We start from the raw sequence: 20462 nt of genomic DNA, 5'->3' as shown, positions 1-20462 counted from the left end.
AGCACATCTCTAGGAAACAGGAGAAGATTTATAATGAGAAAGAAGGAGAATAAGAAAAAAATAACTTGTTTCTTTCATATCTATGCTTGTTAGATATTCGGTGTCTGCACCAGAAATAGTTTGATTACTTATCCTTCTCTAGATAATACAGGATGGCCTATTATAGATCCTAACATATGAACAAATCTTGCATAGATCCTGTCTTGTGGGGTTTGACACATAACATATTAATAGGCTTCAAAAAGGTTCTTCCCTGAATAAAAATTATTGTAAGTATATTATTTCAGAAAAAGAATCTATATTTTAAATTAAAATAGTTTAAAGTATGTGACTTTCAGCATTCTTAAACAACAAGAGGAACTCCAATAACTTAATTAATTTTATGTATCAGAGAAAGAATTTCTCTGCTGAGCACTTCCAACCACTTAACTCTCAATGAGTTTTAAGTAGTCAGTAACTAAATCTGTATCTAACAACCAGAAGAAAAAAAGAAAAAGGAAGGCTTTTCTTGAATTTAATTTAAAGATTTCTGTAAAGATTAAAACAAAAATTTAAAAGGGAATTGAGAGCAAACAGTTATTAGGAATGCAGATTTTCACTTAGAGCAATATGTGATAAATTTAATTTCAAGCTGGTTATTCCAAAAGGAGTAAGATTTGAAACATATTTTTATCTAGTAAACTCGCATATCTATTAATATTCAATATTAATGCATAATAAACCCAGAAACAACAAAGCAACATGATTGTCATGCCATAATAAAGTAGACATAATCTGAAACGATGTCATAGAGCTATTTGCTATTGCAGAAGCCAACCGCTACCCATGTTTACAGCTGTCTGTAGGCTGCTGGATGCCTACAGACCTGGTTCTTTGCACAACGTTAGAGAAAAAATTTCTCTCTTGAATGTCTTGGCATAGAATGGAGGATCGATGGTTAATTCAAACTGAACAGAAAAAATGGTGCTTAACACACCAAAACACTAGTCACATACTGAGACCTGTAATTGGACACTGACATTAAAAAGTAGTTCAAAAGAAAATCACTAGAAATGTGAGAAGGAATCCTTGTACTAAATCAAAATGTGGTATCTTTATTATCAGATTTTAAGAGTCAAAATTCCAAATGAAAATCTCTATCTTTGACCATGCTATAGGTGTATTACATAAAAGTTTCATGCCTTGTTTTATACAATAAATACAAATTCAAACAAGAAAATGAGCTGGTGAAGTTTTACTCACACATAATGATTAAATTCTTCACAGTTTAATCTATCTTCATTATGAGATTAATCCTAACATAAGAGGTAAAAAATACTTTGGGTACATTCTCTTTCTTCATTCAAAATTAGGTTTGATGCAATTATGATTACTTGAAATGAACTAATTTTACATCATCCTGCAAATAATTTCTAGCTGTTAGCTTATTCATAAAAGTAGTTCACATTATTTAAGTTGCACACACAAGAAAAAACAAACCAAACCAACCAAGACACCAAAAACCAAAACCAACCAAGCAAAAAAACCAAAAAACCACAAACTGAAGGAAAAACACACACAGTACTTTAGCTCCCCAAGTGGATGGTGCAAAATGGAAATTTACATTTTCAGCACTTTTCAAACTTCTTTTTACCTTAAAATGAATTATTATATTTTCTTCAGTTTCACTATAAACACACTATAGAGATTTCTCTTATAAAAATGTTGAATGTACAGTCTTTAGTGTCTAGTTTTTAAGCAACATATTGCTTCAGTTGATACTAATATGTATTATCTGTATTACTATGACAGTTGTGCGCAATTCCAAATTATTTTTCCATGCACATTCATCTGAGCTTTGCCACTAACAAAGTAAGAAAACACTAATAAATGGATGATGACAAAGTCAAAAGACAATATTAAGATGAACAATAAAACTTCAGACTGAAGGTGGTTCACTTCTTATAAGCACTGGTGGAGTCACCTGATATTTAAACCTGAATCCATCTGTAGATTCATCTGGTAGTATTATTCAGTTATGGTGAGAAGAATACAAATGGAGATGTAGACTTATTTGGAGAGCAGAGAAGAAAACTGGGGCACATCATGTAAATCCAGTGCTTTACAGATATAGTGTAATCACAGCAGAAGAGAGATGAGTAAGGTGCAACCACCCAAATCTTTATTTCGCACTTCAGGACAATTTTGTTTACAATGCTCAGTGCCACACTCCCATAATATGGCAGTGGTAGTTATCAGTGGGCTAAAGCAGGTATATACCTGCACATCAGCTTTAATCACACCTGAACTGCAGCACTGACACACAGTTTATAATCAGAGTAAAGTGCACAATGCTAATGAAACACAAAGTCTTATGATGCACTTCAAATCACACTTTCCTTCTCAGTAACTGAGTAGATCAAACATTTTGAAAGTAGCAACAACTGATTAAAACAACCTATCTGTTCCTCAGACAAAGCATGATCACTGCATACGCCTCTAAATACATTTGTGCCTTTTTGTATGGATCTTGCATTTGCAAATCTTGCAAATCTCTAAACCTCCAGGATGTAGGTATGATTTTTAAAAATTCACAGATATGCCTTTGGAACTGCAGAAATTTCTGGGTCCTTTAAGAGCAGAAGGTGTATCATTAGTTTGAGGCTACCTTAAAATAGCAGAACACTAAAATAACAGAACCGCTGATACGGAAAAGGAAAGCCTAAAAAACCTTAAACCGCAAACAAATAAACTTTATAGCTGAACAGTAGAGCATGGATTATTACGTTATTACTGAACTTAATCCCCCTTTTTTCCCTTTGTTCTGTCAGCACCATCGTTCTCAGAAAATTTCTGTTAAAACTCTCTCAAGATTTACCAACGCACTTAAAAGCATTGCAGCATACCAACCACCACAGACAGCAAATGGCACCGGAGATGAAAGATTCCATGTTTTGATCATAACACAAAAGTCAGTGCTGTTAGTTGGATTTTCTACATTGGAGATTTTATTCTGATTGCTCTGACTGACACAGGGCTGAGATTAATTCATGGTCTTTCCATGACTCATCTAACCTGCCACCTCTCATTAGCATTCTGTCATATCTCCATGAATTCTGTTGCAATTGAAGGCAATAGGAAACAAGAGGAATGAGTTTTCTTCTCAAATAACCAAGCTGAGGTGAAAAAGCCACCAAAATTTCTAATCACAGTGGGTATTATTTTTAATTAGCTATTTTCTGCATTGCACTTTAGTATAAAATGGTCTGTTACTGTAGAAAGCTCCTCAGTAACTACATTTTTACTTAGCATAAAATGATCAGTATCTATGGCCGTGTTTCTTGCCTTATTGACACCCTGGATGTTTACTAGTGTGAACAGTAAAGTACATGTTTCACAAGTACTTAGAGAACAAGCATATACTAACCGGTATCTTATTAAAAAAAATGACAGGGGAAACCCTGACCTTTGATTATCATAATTCTTATTATCTGAAAAAAAAAAGAATTATAGAATAAATTGTCACATACTTTTTCTTGTAAATGACCTAGTGAAGACTTTCAGCAATCCTGTAATTATTTTTAATAATAAAAATATATATTAAATATAAATGTAGCAACCCATTACATTGCTCTCCCTACGTAGATAGAAAGGCTTAATTTCTGTTTTTAAAAAATATTTGACTGAATCACTTTTATAAGAGAATATATGTTTTAAATATCTGCTGGGCTAACTGTAAGCATCTAACAGCTATCTTCCTGTAACTTCTGCATTACAAGTCAGTCTAGAGAAGATATTGTCTTCATATGAGAGCATATACACTTTCAAGACACACATAGGATAATCCAAGTGAAGAAGTCATTTACCAGCCTTTGAATGAGGTATTTGCCCTTAGCACACAGGTGTCTCAAATGCTTTATCTAAACATCACATGGACAAAGCTATCCCAACATGGGAAAAGTATTAGAAAAGGTTTGATTTTGGTTATAAAGCACTGCTGAAATCAAGAAGGTATCTGTAATGAAGAAGACAGTACTGGTATGAAGCTAGTGGGCAGAAAAGGCAACTTCAGAAAGGCTCTCCTTCAGCAGCCAAGGAAGCTGTGACCTGTGCTGAGAGTGCTGGGAGGACTGAAAGCTTGGGCTGTCTTTTTGGTAGCACAAGGAAGCTGCTGCAGTGACTGGAGGAGGGGTGGCCTGGGTTCCTCTCATCCATCCATTTGCAAATCTACAACTTGCCTTTGATTTTCAACTTTGCACCCTTCCATCTAGGCACTGGGAGGCTGCTGCAGCAATGAATCTCCCTTTCTTCTTGCTGGTTGTTTCATGCCTTTGCACCTCACAAATCGTGAGACAATTATGTAGCTGTTATGAAAAAGGAATTTTAAGGGGAATATGCTGTTCTGGAGAGGATCCTTATCCATGAAACACCCTGTTGCTCCTCTTCCTGCCTGGCCACTGAAGAATTTTCCCTCTGTGTTTTTTCACAAAGAGAAAATCTTACCTTTAGAGTCAATGTATCTGGCTATGAATGCTCCAAAAAGAGCTCTGTTCATATAAGACTGTCTCAGCATTCCTTGCACATTTTCCAAGTCCCAGTTGATCAGGTCTCTGACCCCTTTACGCAGGATATTCCTTAACTGCATTTAACTATTTTGAAGACTACCTAGTATTTATTATATACATGAAAATTCATTTCAATATTGATTTCGATGCTCATTTTATTATCTCTTTTCTGTCAGGCTCAATGGCACAAAACAAGTGCAATTTTGTATATGCAATATAATTTTGGGGTTTTGGTTATATCACCTAAGTGAAATGCACTATAAAAAAAAATCACCTTCAAGTACTTAAATTAAGCTTTCTCCCTTCAAAAGTTCCTTGAGTACTGTTCTATGGGATTATAATTTTTCCTCCTATTTTGAAGTTCTTAGACTCTCAAATTTAAACTTTTTTTGACTGCTTGAAAACTGCTGGGCTTAAGTATATTGCTTAAAACCTTTAATTTTGCCTAATTTTTCCTGTCCTGAATTCTGGTAATGATGATCTGAAAAGCACACACAAAAGCAAGACAGATTTGTTATTACAAATATGATTCTCAGGGGAGCTATTCAAACAGTAATAATTATCATGTGAGCTTAGAAATTTATTTCTGCATCATTATTTGTTTTGACTTCTTAGATTTGATGACAGATTTTGGATATGAGTTATATCAATCAAGTAATTATAAAGTTTTCAATTACCATTTGTACCCAAATATCATTAATAATATCAAAGAATTTGCTAGATCACCAACCAGTTTCTCTAAAAAGTAAATAAATTAATAGAGTTATCCATTTGCTGATCTATTCTTTACACTTGTTTAAGGCTACACAAACCGATACTTTCACTGTTATAGCTTTTAGAAACCTAACTGCCAAAGAGAATTTCATTTGCTAAGTATAAAATCATGCCACAAGAGCTCTGCATTCATGCAGAGGTCTTTTCAGTGCATAATGTCAATGTCACCCAGTTCTCTGCAAAACAAGCAACATCCTTTTTGTAGCCCGAGCTGAGGACTGTCAGGCTGCCATAGTACACTCCCATAATGGCTTCTATTCCTCCAGCCTTGAGTTTCTATATGCAAATACAAGCTGTTCTCTCCTCTATTTCTGAAGTAATTACTTCCACTTAATTAATGTAATTACAGCTTCAAAGACTCACACCTCCACCTCACAATTCATCAGCCTACACGTGGCTAGCCCAAGTACTTAATCTAGGGAAGCAGATGATTTCACTCTCCAACCATTCATGGGTATTTCTGCTAAAAGTACTCATTGTAAGTTGCAGTGTCACCTACTCTTGCATCAGGATGAATTCAGATAATTCTATACATAATCCTGCATGTTTTATTTTAATTTGCAAACACACAAGATTACAGTAATACATCTTCTCTCACCTAACTCCATGGAAATCTGGGGAAAATGGATGAGAAAATAAAACCAAACGTTGCAGGGTTTTAATTCAACAAAACTGCTGCTGTGCATCTCTTACAGTAATTTGGAAGCATCATGCATCTGTGGTCTTCTATAGGCCAATAAACAGGAAGGGGGAAACAGTAGAACCAAATTGCATCTCGCGTGAAACATCACAGCAGCAATACATTTCAGAGTTGCCTGAAAACTGCAATCTCTATGGATCATTTACTTTCTCTTTTTATGAGTCCTTTTCAATATATTGTTAGTTGCATTAAACTCTGAAAATATGTTGTAAAAGAGTAGTACAATTTCATGTATCACCGTGCCAACGCAAATGCATAGTGGAAAGGTTGTGAAAGGATTTACTAAGCACACATACGCTACTGGTATTGGCAAAAATATAACAATTAAATAGCTGTTAATGAAATATTTGACAGCTAATTTATTGTAAATAGCTGCTGTTTTTACATAATACACTTATTTTCCATATATAATGTAGACACCTAGCAATAATTAGGTACCATCGCGATTCTTCTTTGCTGTTGTTGAATGATTTTTTGTGGGTTTGGTATATTAAAGACCATTTTTGCACGCTGTGGGCTATTGTATAAAGTAAACACACGTGTCTCTAGAACCAGTCAAGTATTTTTCTGTTTATAATAATTAATCTGTATGGAATTTTTCTTATTAATGAAGTTGTATAACATTGAAAATTGTTTGTACTCAATGCATTTGCTAATTAAACTTGTAGGGATTTTGTTTCAATAAATCTCAATTATTATTTTAAACTGGAATATATTACATTAATGCATTTTTTAAAATCACAATTCTTACTTTAAAAAGAAACCAAAGAAACCCCAAAAAAACTAAACAGGTAAACTCAAATGTCCATACAGAAAAGCTAATTTTTGTTCTTTGAGACAAATCAAAGGAATATCTTTAGGGGAGCTAGTAATTGTCTTAAACAATTCACCTTTAATGAAATATTAACTTAGAAATATTCACTAAGAGAATATAGACAGTTTACATTTTTAGTATGAAGTTATATAATGTATCAGAAAAATGATAATATAAAAATATATGGCAAATAAAATATCAATTAAACTGAGCTGCATTAGTTAAATATTAAATGACTGCAGAATTCACAAGACCTGTTAAGGTAACTTTTTCTGCCAACCCTTGGGTAAAACTGCTGGGATGATAACTATATCTAACAATAACAATTGTTAGATATAGTTATCTAACAAATAATAAAATTGTTAGCAATAGCTAACAATAACTAACAATAACTAACAATAGCTAGTATGGCAAAAAATGTGAGCATAAATTGTCTGTGTAGCTGAAGGCTGTCTGAGAAAGTATTGACCCAAAACTTATCCAGATGACGACCACCATCAACGTGCTTCTCAGTACCATGTGTTTCTCTGGATGGGGAGGTACTGAAACTTTTGGGAATTACTCATAGAAGGGTGTTTAGGAATGTGTACCTGTTTATTAATGTTTTGTATTTTGATTCATCTGTTGGATTCATGCTGTTGATCCTGCATATCTACTTCACTGATTGTCAGCTAATTACATGTCATTAATAAATCAGTACACTGCTTCAGTATTGTGAACTGAGAGTTTTACCCTCTGACAATCCATTTGTGGTGGCTAAGCTCACATATTCTAAGACAAATTCACATATTTGAAAAATTGTACTCACATAGTATGATCAGTTAATGGGCTGTGTTGCTCTTGCTCAGGGTAGAGATTTGCCCCTCTTCCAAGTTTCCACTTGAATATGTTTGTGGTATGTATGGAATAACTTCCTGACATCTGTTCAGAGGTTGGTTGATGCCATCCACAGAGGTTTTTATCTTCAAAGTCGCAGACTTCCATAACTTTAGAGATGAACAGTTAATACTTCATGTTTATATAAAGATTGAAAATCATTAGCTGATGGTACAATAGAGTAAGCAACATGGAAATACAAAGGATTCAATTTATAGTAACTATGAATACTTGCACAGTACTAACATGCATAGTTTTTTCTCTATAGATAAAACATCAACTTTCTATGTTTTCTATTAGGCAGATTCTAATTTTGGCAATATACCAATTCATTTGCACTTCAATATCTACCTTTATATGTGTTCTGACCAGCTTTCAGGTCATTCTAAAAATCTGTCCTGTGATATATGTGGAAAGGTGTGTAAAATTCATCAGCTGCAAATCTGTGAGCTGCTGTGGGGCTGTTTCTTCAGTCCTGTAGACTGGTGACATTAGCAAATCATTGCACATTGTGTACAAAGTCCGTGACCAAAACTCTAAAAAAAACCCCTGAATATTTCAGGCAGCTATTTGGCACTAGTGTCAAATACTGAACTGTTATCTTATTAAATAAATATTCAGCTGCCCATCACTGAAGTTTTGGTTCCAGAATAACCGGGCAAGAAAAGTAAGCTCAGTACTGACCTTCTTTAGAGGAAAGAAACCCACATATTTTCCATTTCCTCTGTGAATACTTATTCTCCAGTACATCTTCTTGAGTATTTTACAGAAACTTTGTCTACATGATCCAGAGAGTCTAGTCACTCTCTAGAACTTTGGAACAAATTATTATACTGAAGTCTAAGTGACTGTTGTGAGAATTATGCAAGGGAGAGTTTATTTTAACACATGAAGCTTAAATGTTTCATCAAGAAATTAGTTTGTTAGGAGAATGTGCCTGATGTTTCTTTCCTTGGAGGGTAAAAATGGTAGAGTAAGGAGAGAGGGAGTTTTGATTTAAAGCTTGTATATCCTCAGTAAGGAAGCAAACTGAAGCCAGTGTGATCTCAAGAGTTGCCCATATAAAGATTTGTGATGTTTCCTGAGAATGAAGAGTGGTATAACATTAAGAGTTTATTCCCCTTTTTAAGGTGCTTTGTAAACATTATGTTTCAAGTGCCTCTGGCAAAAATAGCACCTTTCTGAGAATATTTTTCTGTTTCAGTCAGGACATACTTAACTCCTATTCCAGTATTGTCGTTTGAAGGATAAATTTCCATCTTAATGATGGGAGACATCACACAAAGCAAATATGTAAAGGTGTATTCTACACAGTATTTATCTTGCTTAGGTGGAAAGGATGTTTTGTAAGATAATGCAAATTTCTGAGGGGAAAAATAAAAGCTCTATTCAGAGGGCTCTGCTTTATTTTTCAGGGCAAAATTTCAGTGGTTCCTGTGTTTTCACACTACAGGAAACTACCCAGTGACATTTATATATCAGATTCATTTTTCCAGTTATTCCCACATAAGAAATAGACATAGTGAGTCTAGTGTTACTTTTCCTTGCTGAGCCCTCAGCCCTGAGACAGGTAATTGAGTTCCCTACACAAAGTGTAATGAATTCAGAGTTTTGATCTTCAGCGATCATAGTTTTGCTTGCAGAGGCTGAGGAGGTCACTCTCTGATGTTTGTCCCCCTCATTAATCGGCTTCCGTAAAGCAGTACTTTCAAGTACTGTGCTTTGAGGCAAAATAAAGTCATTAACAGCTTCTTCTAAAATGCTATAGTGTGAATTGCTGCAACTCAGAAGCAATCAACAACTGTCTTAGACCTTTATGAACAACATATGGGGACCTTGTCCACTGTCTCACTTCCAATGTTCCCGTCTGACTACCAGAGCTTTACAGGCTGTAACTCCTGTGTGGAATAGGCTGAATTTCACAATCATTGCTACTGCTGCAACTACTTTGTATGAAAAAAAAAACCCTAACAAGAAAACAAAACCCATATTTATTAGAGTAGGTAAGAAGTGGATCCCATTCTCCCAGATGTCCACCTGAAACATGAGACAGTAAACTTATTCTCTCTTCCAGTCTGGACCAGTGAACATTTTAAGAAACAATGCTGACTGAAAATTGTCATGTACCCATCATTAGGGAACTGAGGATTCCTTCCCCTGTCACATTTCGTTAGCAACTTGAAATGTCAAGTCTGAATCGCAAGGCAGAAAGTGCATAACATCACAGATTCCCATGGTAAGAGCAAAATGCAATTATTTTTTTCTGGGGAAAATCATATTAAAAATACCAAATTCCAAAGGTAAACAAATAGCAGCTAAAGTAATGTGTTTATCAGCCAGAAACCAGCAAGATAACAAAGTACAAGGTTTCATACACTTACCACAATCTGATTCATCAGACTGATCAGAGCAGTCAGGTCTGAAATCACACTTCTGGGTCATGTGGATGCAGCGACCAGAGGCTCTGCAGACAAACTCCTTCTCTGTGCAGTTGTTCATGGGGAGTGTGGCAGGAACTGAAGTTCCTGAAGTAGTTGTAGAGATAGTGGGCAAGTTTCCTTCGAAAAACAAAGCAACAGAATGTTGAGTCCCCGGATCAAGGTGTTCTAGCTTCCTAATGATTTCTCCCCTTGCCACTCCCACCCTTTGTCAAGGGTATAGATTTACTGGAAACATGCCTGGACAGTCCAGTTGAATGACTTAAATGCTGCTCAGCAGGAGCTAAATTGAACATTTCCTCAGTGGAAAGCACTAGTTTTGTCATGCCAGCCAACCACAATCCATACAGTTTTCAATACTTGCAGGAATTTATTTACATCTCTCGCCTGCCTTTCAAATTTGGATTAACTGAGTGAGTCATTTCAAAAAATTGATGCCACTGAGATTGAAAAACAATCACAGAAACTTATTTTCCCTGTGAACCAAGGCTAACAGATTATTCTGATGATAATGGCTTTTTTTTAACATGTCGATTACTGCAAGTGACTGTGGAAATTACTATGTAACCTTCTTACCTTGTAAATTCATCACTGAAAAAAAAATTCTTTTCTCATTAAAGAAATTATTCTGAGGTCATCACCTTGTTCCACCACCTCCTTTATGCTTCATTCAAACTCATTACCACTTCTTTCAAATCAATTGTCTTTTCTTTTCCTCTTATACTTTACTATGCACCTTTCTTCAGGCTTACTCTCATTTCTTAAAAACCTTTGCTATTATTGTCCATAAAAAGAATTTTCATTATAAAACTCCTTTTTAAAATTTAATCCTTAATGAAATTATAAACTGTAGTGCACAATGCACCTGAGCAATACACCTGAGTTAATTAAAAAGTACATGTGAGGACTTTTTATATTAAATGTGTCTGGGACAGCAGGGATGGTTTTGCTGGGTTTTTTTCTTGAAGCCTGGAGCACTAAGAATGATAATAAATTACACACAGGAGCCATCTCTATTTCAGAAGGTAGAAAGCAAATCTAAGACAAATTACACTCCAATCAAATGAATGGTACTACCATAATATCTTAAGATTCAAACAAAAGACTTGGGGGAAGAATCCTTTTGAAGGAAGAATTGTATGAATTAATATATTTATCTACATCTCGTAATAATAGCAAAGACCTTATTGGTTAAAAATTTTTAAATATAAATGCCACATTCAAGTCTCCTAATCCACTGGAATGAGAGAAGAAATTTGGAGTATTGTAACCTTTACTACACCTGAGAAGAAAGGAAGATCTGACACTTTCTCTATTATGAAACAATTAATTTTCTGTGGTTTATGAAATACTATTGTCCAGAGTAAGCATCATAGCCTTTGCTTACAGCAGTCAAATAATGTATTGAAGCAGTACACTCAAAATTAAACATCTTTTATATTACTTATGAGGGACTTTACCACCCAGCTATCAAGCCCATCTCTTCCTAATCAGTTTTTGGTTACTTAAAATGGAACAAGAGCAACTGGGCAGCTAGTAGTCAATTCTAGGGTGCAGGGATATGGAAACCCTGCTTTTTCAACCTGATCCAACTTCTGTTAAATATGGTGGAATATGCCATGTTTATTGTCTGGTTTTTTAGGCTTTTCCCACAGTCTCTTTGACTATTTTTTGGTTGTTGGGATATTTTTATGGCATGGAGGAAATAAAATAAAGGTTGGACCCTGGAGTGCCTCAAAAATTGCTTCAAAACTAAAAACACTTTAAAAACATACAGAACACAAACCCTGATTCCTGTCCACCATCATACTTGAGTATTTTTGTTTTATCCTTCCATACAAAATGAACCCTTTTTTTCTTATTTATGAACTTTGAAACTCTGACTCTCTATACTTTTCAAATTTCTCGTTTGATTTACTCTCTCTCACAGTATCCTTCTGGACAAAATGTCCAGCAGACAATTGGATAAACACATCATGGGCTGGGTGAGCAATTGGCTCACGGGTCAAGCACAAGTGTGAATGGGGCAACGTCACACTGGAGACCTGTCACTAGTGGGGTTCTGCAGGGCTCCATCTTGGGCCCTGTGCTCTTCAACATCTTCATAAATTACTTGGATGCAGGACTGGAAGGGATACTAAGCAAGTTTGTAGATGACACAAAACTCAGAGGAGCTGTTGACTCCCTCAAAGGCAGGGAGGCCCTGCAGAGAGATCTCAACAAATTAGAGGACTGGGCAATCACCAACCATAGGAAGTTCAACAAGGGAAAGTGCCGGATTCTGCCCCTGGGACAGGGTAACCCTAGATGTTCAGATAGACTGGGGAATGAGATGTTGGAAAGCAGTGCTGTGGAAAGGGACCTGGGGGGTCCTGGCTGGTGGCAAGTTGAACATGAGTCAGCAGTGCCCTGGCAGCCAGGAGGGCCAACCGTGTCCTGGGGGCATCAGGCAAAGCATCGTCAGCTAATTGAGGGAGTAATTGTTCTGTTCTATTCTGCACTGGTGCAGCCTCACCTTGGGCACTGTGTGCAGTTTTGGGCACTGCATTATAAATAAGATATTAGGTTATTGGAGAGTGTCCAAAGGAGGGCAATGAAAATGGTGAAAGGCCTTGAGAGGAAACCATATGAGGAGTGGCTGAGGGCACTTGGTCTGTTCAGCCTGGAGAAGAGGAGACTTCATTGCAATCTACAACTTTTTCATGAGGGGAAGAGGAGGGTCGGACACAGCTCTCTTCTCTGTGGTGACAAGTGACAGGACCTGAGGGAATGGCCTGAAATTGTGTCAGGGGAGGTTTAGGTTGGATATTAGAAAAAAATTCTTCACCTCTAGGCTGGTTGGGCACTGGAACAGGCTCCCCAGGGAAATGGTCACAGCACCAAATGTGACGGAGTTCAAGAAGCATTTGGGCAACACTCTCAGGCCCATGGTGTGACTCTTGGGGATGGTCCTGTGCAGGGTTAAGGATTGGACTTTGATGATCCTTGTGTGTTCCTTCCAATTTGGCATATTATGTGAAAATTTTCTTTTATAACTCATTTGAAAATATTTAGGGATTTTTTGACTTGTTCTGTCAAGATATTCTTTCTCAGATATAAGGCATTGTACATTAACTGAGTATTTAAAAAAAAAAAACCTTTATATTCAAAATGTTATAATAAATGCTGTGCACTGTATAAATTTGCTAAAAAGTGAGATAATTATCTGCAAAAGAAATGCCTTACACACTTCATATTCCTGGTATACATAGTTATATCAACAAGAAATTTTTGGAGTAGCAAAAATGCATCTGCACTAGCGTGTTTTAGAATTAGTGCTAAGATGCCAATATTTAGACACTAGTCCTGTCATGACTTTACAGCAGCTGCCACACCACATATAACTCTGTAATACCTGTTGCTGCTAACAGCAGTCCTCTTAATCCTTCTGTGATGAAGGATTTATGTCTGGTGTCTTGAAGTACATGTATTTTGCAATATAATATTTTACAATTCTGTAGACATTGTACTACCCTTGGTAACAAGGATTTCTGAGAACAGGTTGCTTTATCATCTGAACTATTCGTGTGCTGTCATGTGAGAGCAATTGGCACAGTGAATACATGAAGAATTATTGAGGGCAGGTGGAAGGTTGTATCCAACTGAATAGGCTGAATGAAAGTTTGGTTTTTTTACACAGTTATATTTCTTTTTTCTTCTAGGAATCAAGATCTCACAGATTTTGGAAGCTCCACATTTCTCGCTGAGGATCTGCTTTGGGCCTCACTCGCACAGCAGAAACTATTTTGTGCTGATGCCTGGATGTCAGGCATGAGTCACAGTTTGATCTGGGTTTTGCTTTTCTAGTAGTAATATTTAGAATAACACCAATGAATCAGCTTACAGCTAGGAGCTGTAGAGTTCAACTCTTACCATTGTAAAGAGTACAGCCCAGAAAAGACATGTCATCAAGTCCAATGTCTCCAGTGAAACCATCGCCTACAGTACCTTCCATCAAGATCTAGGGGAACAAGAATTACAAAAACATTTTTCAGTATATAGTAGACTTCCACTACTCATTAAATATTTAACATGAATTGATAGAGGAGTCATTTGCCATGTTTCACACTTAAAATGAAATTAAATTTATTCTAGGGGAAAAAAATTCTATTTAGAGACACTTTAAGAAAGAGACTAATAAATTCACTGGTGGTTACATTAATCGCAGTGAACTGTAACAGAATGATTGGCTTCACAATGGTGTAAATTCACTGAAACATCATTGTGATATAAAATGATGGCAAGACATTATCATAAGTGGCATATTATGATTAGCTCCTTTGGTACTTATTGCAAAAACACTAATCATGCCTAAATATAGTAACATTTATTTGAATAAATTATAGACTCTTACACAAATACCAGTGTGATGAAAACAATTAAGCAGGTTAGAGAAGAGCTATGGAACCTTCTAAAGATAAATTTTCTACTATTTCATTAGAGTTATCAATGCTCTATTTGTTCACTTTCTCATTATTGTCTACTGCCAAGGAATGGAAGAGGTTAGTGTTTGTGAAATATTCTTTGGAACACTAAATAAGCCTCTTTTCTTCTGACTGTTGCTGAATGGTAAATATCCAAGCAGGTGATTACGGAAAGATTTACTAAGAATTGTCTTAGTTTAACTGACTAATAATCTCTATTCATAAAAATAAAAAAGCCTTCTCAAACCATGCAATTTGAAAAAAAAAGATAAATGGATGTTTTTGCCGATCCAATGGAGTTCAAATGTTAAAGTTATTTCCTTGCTGTTTTTTAAAATACTTTTTCACATACTATATACATACATTCAAGCTTCCAGCTTATTCTGAAATGCTGCGTAAAATTTCTAATGTATTTTTCAGAGTTTGTTCCTCAGTTCAACAGAAAATTCCTACCCAGGAATTATCTTTATAAAGATAAATAGTGGCAAAAACATGGCAGTCCTACTTCACAGTACTGTCAGTTCTAATATTTTTTTTACAATTTATTATTTACAATTTTTCTGCTATTCTGAAATTGCATGTGAATAGTAGATTTATTACTGATGCTGACATCACTAGAGTAAATACAAATGATTACACATCATTTATACTTGATGTCCATTAGATAAAAAAAATGAGTATGCTAAAAGAAGACAGGTATATGTCCCCTACTGTGGCTATACTTAAAACAGGTTATTTTAAGATAAAATATATCTAATGTGAATGACAACAGTAAATGACACAATTGTCTCTTATTGTTCTCATCTTAGTATAAATTCTTATTTTTACCTCAGAATACCTATTAATATTTTTTACAATATTATCTCGGTCTTTTGTTTCCCGTTTAGATTAAAGTGTGGGCAATGCTACAGTACTGGTACCAATAGCAATAAAATGATTAGAAGCAGAACAAACCAAGGCATCTGTTGTTTGGAAATCCCATGTAAGAAAACTTATTATTCCAAAATTACTCTGTCCAGTGTAATTTTGACTGGCAAACACACAGTAGTTTACATATAACTTTGAATTTGTTTTCAAAGCATGAAATATTAACTACTAATAATCGATTACTCATTAATTAAATTCAGACAAAGAGAGAGGCTTTGTTTATTCACACATTTATTACTAAGACAAATCTGGGTGCTCTCAAAACTACACTAATTTTTTTCCCTTGAGAAAGTTGCACTCATGGAACTTAGGCAGGAATGTGCTATAAAGAGATTAAAATTATCCAAAGCTAGAAGTGGCAGGACACAGTTCTGTAGGGGTAATTGAATTCAGAATACCTCTGTACTGTTAAGATGACGATTCTGATTGCATTGTTTAAAATCTCCCCACCCAAAATAATTTTTTAATTTATCTATGTAGCTGGGGAGTTTGATACTTTGGCATATAGCATGAACTCATTAGCAACACAGGAAATGTAACAGAGATGTAGGTAGACACATGAAAATAAGACCGATTTATGAGTTAATGCCTCAATATAGAATATAGTCTCTCTGCACCTGTGGTTAAACATTGACCACTTAAATTAATTTGCCAGCTGTAATTCTGCAAACTTCATAAGCTATTATTAAACAATCTCCAGGGAATTCATCCACCATGAAGCTCATTTCACATCTCATTTATTATTTGAATAAGAATAAATAGTTCCCAATTTCTTGTTTTCAGAACTCTAGAGATCCAGTCTCAATGAAAACTATAAAGGTACCAAAAGGTATTCTACATTAAAAATTTCCATGAAAAGCAAACTGTATTAGAATGACAGTCCATATATATAAAAGGAATGATCCCTTATGATTTTGAACAAAATAGGCTTTGAAGAGTGAAGTAACACTTCCACAAGTGTTAATAAAGAAATTACAATGGGTAATATTGTTCTGTACAAATGTCCAATTTTTACAGCAGTGCTAATTTCTGTCACTAGGCAGTTCCCACTGAAGGTTAGCAGAATAAAATCTTAATTTCCATACAAGCATAGCTTAAGCTAAAATTGAATTAATTTCAAAAATTGTGAGGCATTAAAATTTCTAAAGATTTCTGAATGTCTAGGAAATGGTGATATTAGTTCTAATGTATTTAACCAGTGATTTAGTCGAACAATATCTCGGGATTGTCACAGAAAGTGTCAACAGTGTTACTTAAAGATTTTATTAGTTGCTTGAGCATGGTAATTTGGATTAGGTTTGCTATGATTCTTTCTAGCAAGAAGTTGTGTGATTTGGTTTGAAGAAGAAAGAACAACCAAAAAAGTGGATAATAGCACAAATAACTGACAAAGCACTTTGCCTTCAAAAACTTTTGTTGTAACTCACTGAAAGCAAATGCAAGATTGAAAATAATATACATTTCACCCCATGTCTCTGAAGTAAACTACTCTTACATGTTAATGCTAGGGATAAATAAAGAAAAATTTCCAATAAATTTTCATCCAGAAATGTAACAAATCCATTATGAGATGATGGAACTTCTGTAATTACAAAGGACAAGCTGTAGAATCAAGCCTCAAAGTTCCTTTTTATTAAAATATCTTCATTCAATGATCATGTCATGATAAGTCTTTAGTGTAGGAAGATTTTTTTCAAGAACATGTGGACATATTCTTATTCCTATATAAGTGCATAAAAGAGGGAAACTATTTACCAAGCAAAGATGATTTTTTTCAGAAAAATTGTGATTTAAAAAAATGGGGACATTTATATTTAATTTTGACTTTTTGATCACTTATTAGTTAGTTCATGTCAAATAAGACTTGTTGATTTCTTTGATAAGTGAGTAAGAACACAGCAATGTATTCCTCCCTATTTTTTTTTCTCTGCTTCCTCAGCTGCAAAGTAGTAGGCACTGTGGGACCTGAAACTATTTCCTAAATCTCTCATCTAGATATCCAGTAGTTGCATCCTGACTTTGTGACATCGAACTTTTCCCCTGTGCCTTCTGCAACATCGTTTCTCTTCGGAAAAAAAATCTGTGTGAACATGCAGAAGGGTTGTCACAGCATGTTCCATCTTTCCTCCTTATGAGGGGAATGACTAGGCAGTCAGATCTGTTATTCTTTGCATGGAACCCTTTTGCCCCCAAAAAGCAAGAACAAGTGAAGACAGGCCATCATCTTTTGGAGAGATTATCAACATTGGGTCACCACGACATTTTAACGATACACATAGAAAAGCTCAAGATCCCACTGCCTTTCTTCAAAGCCCATCAGTCTCTTTCTTTTGTAACAACCAAAAATGCTTTAGAAATTAATGTCTCAAGACTTCAAAAGTCAAAAAAAGTCCTTTCACAAAGTTGCCCAAATGAATTGTTACCGATGTTCTTAAGGTTGAACATATCAAATATGAAAAATCTTGTGTCAAATATTTGCTGTTTTACAGTGTTTGGTTTTATAAGATACTGAAAAACACTAGTTCTAGTTCAGTAAAGCACTTCATCACACTTCACTATAAGTTTGTGAACCCTCATGTTGATTTATGATGTTTTTTAAAGCATTTCTCTAAAGTGCGGAGATGAATCACAATTCTGTCCTGTTTTAGACTGTTCAGCGATGTTGGTGGGACTGCTGACAAGCATAATATTAATAACTGTTTACATATTCTTGGAGTCTTTGCTGTATTAAGGCCACAAAATTTCATTCAAGACAAAAGATCCTGTTTTCACTCTGTGATATTAGCACTGGAAGAATTATTGCAGAAGTATTATATTGTCAGTGCCTAAAAATTTCTGAGATTCTAGGTTTGTAAAACAACATATTTAGCCTGCCCACTTGGGAAACATCTATATAGCAATTATAATTCTAAAGCTATATTTAATACAATTTAAGGTCATGGTTACTTTTTTTCTTAATCTACAAAGATATACAGAAGTCTTCTTTCTTTTCTCCCAAACACCTTTTCCAGACTTTGTAAGTAAGTAAGTAAATGAGTAAATAAATAAATAACACGATTCTGGCTGAGTTACTATATCAAATTTCTGGGCCTTATGGTCCTGAAATATCTGTCTTACACTGACCAGTATGACTTACTATGATCTGCATACTTCTGTCCCTCCCTTTTGTATACTGGATTATGTCAGGATATCAAGGGCTGCATAAAGACATTTCCACATCTCTATGCTGAGATAGAGAAGCCTGAATAAGGTTGAATGGACAAACATGTATCTGAGCTATGCAGTGTAACTGCTAAGGCAATTCTTCCATACTGAGCTAAGGAGTGTCCTAAGAGCAGACACACATTGTTTTCTTTTCAGTGCTTATGAAAACATCTGTGGCAGCAACACAGTGAATTATCTGTTCAGCAGCAAATGATAGTGAGCAAGGGGATCACTATTAAATCTTTTGCCTAAAGAGGACCTTTCTTGATCCAGAGGATTTTTCTTTATTAAGTTACACGGAATTGCTGTTCCTACATCCACACATATGGCCTTAACCTCCCAAAGTAAGAAAATAGTAACACAGACATATCACTGGGACATGTGACTTGAAACCCTGTCTTCATTAAAGATAATGAGTAGAATTTCTACATTGTTTCTAAATTCTGCTGTAAGTGTACTCAATAAAGAGAAAGATTATAAAAAAAATATTTAAAAAGGACTCTGCTGGATATAAAGCATAGACCTATGGAAGGAAATTTAATTAAAAGTTAAATGAAGTACAGCTTTCCTGTGATCTTCCTGTTACCTTTTCAAAGATGTCTTCTAGATCCAGTAAAAGAATGAGAAAAAAGTCACTAACATTTTCCTTCTCCTTGCAAAGTTATCCAAGTCTCATTTCCCTGTTCAGCAATAAGTTATATAGTAACAGCAATAGGAAATTTGAAACACTACTCTTAATTTTCAGGAAAGCAAAACTCCTACCTTACATGATTCTAAGTGGGTGGTGGGTTCTGAAAGGTGTTGAAAACCTCTCATTACTTCAGGTTTTCTATATTAAAAATGTGGGCAGTACTTGACAGTTCAGTGGTGTATAGAAAGGTTATTTTTACCTTGTGTGATTTCCTTTGAGCAGCCTGCATGTAAATAGGAAAAAAGGTAAAAAACACTAACCCCTGCCCCCTTTGCCTTCTCCCCACTGAAGAAAAAAAAACAAGGAAATGACAGATGTGAAATTAAGAATATAATTTTCACTGGGAAAGGCATTATTAAAGATAGATTAGAAATTCTTATTCTCAGTCCCCTTTGTGCACACATTGTGACTTGATGACATCATGACAAGTCTTCCATGGCATCAATAAAACAATAACACAAAGAATAAATTATTTCTATTATTAGAGTGCATTATAGTTTCATAATATTAAGTATTGTGATAGCACTGAATGAAAGGGCATTATCTTTCCCAAAGAACTGAAATATTCTCTGAGGTTTGTAAAATATGTTTTCCTGACTTCCCATGTGATTTCCTTATTTCCACAGTTTTCTGTGCTCTGAAATCCACTTGTCAAAAATGGCAATACTGATGTTTAGGAATGGCTTTTTAAAAAACTCACACTACTTTTTGCCTTTCAAATATACTGCATTGCACCACAGATATTTTGGAGATGTAAACTCTCAGTATTTCATTTCATACTGTAGGTATTGAATAGCCTTCACTATCAAGACAAAATTCACTACCAACCACAAAGTCTTATGGTTGTTTTTCATTCTTTCCCTCAAGTGCCCTAGTTTCCTCATTGTCCACTCTACACATACTGTTTCTCACGTATATTGTGCACTGTTTAAGAAACCTGAGAATGAATTGTCCAAACTAGAGCCTACACAACAGATCAGAGAAAAAAAAGAATTGTTAGAAAAAGAGCTACTAAGATGCAGCAAATACGG

At 35.1% G+C, this 20462-nt stretch overlaps 1 protein-coding gene across 1 annotated transcript in view; it reads right to left on the bottom strand.

Annotated features, from left to right (window-relative positions):
• Window positions 1-20462, bottom strand: part of MALRD1 (MAM and LDL receptor class A domain containing 1) — a 243159-nt gene that overhangs the window by 154250 nt on the left and 68447 nt on the right. The window contains exons 18-20 of the mRNA XM_025895435.1: window positions 14059-14146; window positions 10090-10266; window positions 7641-7818 (exon numbers count right to left, since the gene is read on the bottom strand). Coding sequence (XP_025751220.1) covers window positions 7641-7818; window positions 10090-10266; window positions 14059-14146 — 443 coding nt within the window. The remainder of the gene's footprint in view (window positions 1-7640; window positions 7819-10089; window positions 10267-14058; window positions 14147-20462) is intronic.

The sequence above is a fragment of the Manacus vitellinus genome, unplaced genomic scaffold, assembly GCF_001715985.3.
Source record: "Manacus vitellinus isolate BGI_N305 unplaced genomic scaffold, ASM171598v3 scaffold_3_pilon, whole genome shotgun sequence".
Classification (NCBI taxonomy): domain Eukaryota; kingdom Metazoa; phylum Chordata; class Aves; order Passeriformes; family Pipridae; genus Manacus; species Manacus vitellinus.
Note: the sequence above shows the minus strand (reverse complement) of the source record. Positions and strands in the feature narration are given on the sequence as shown.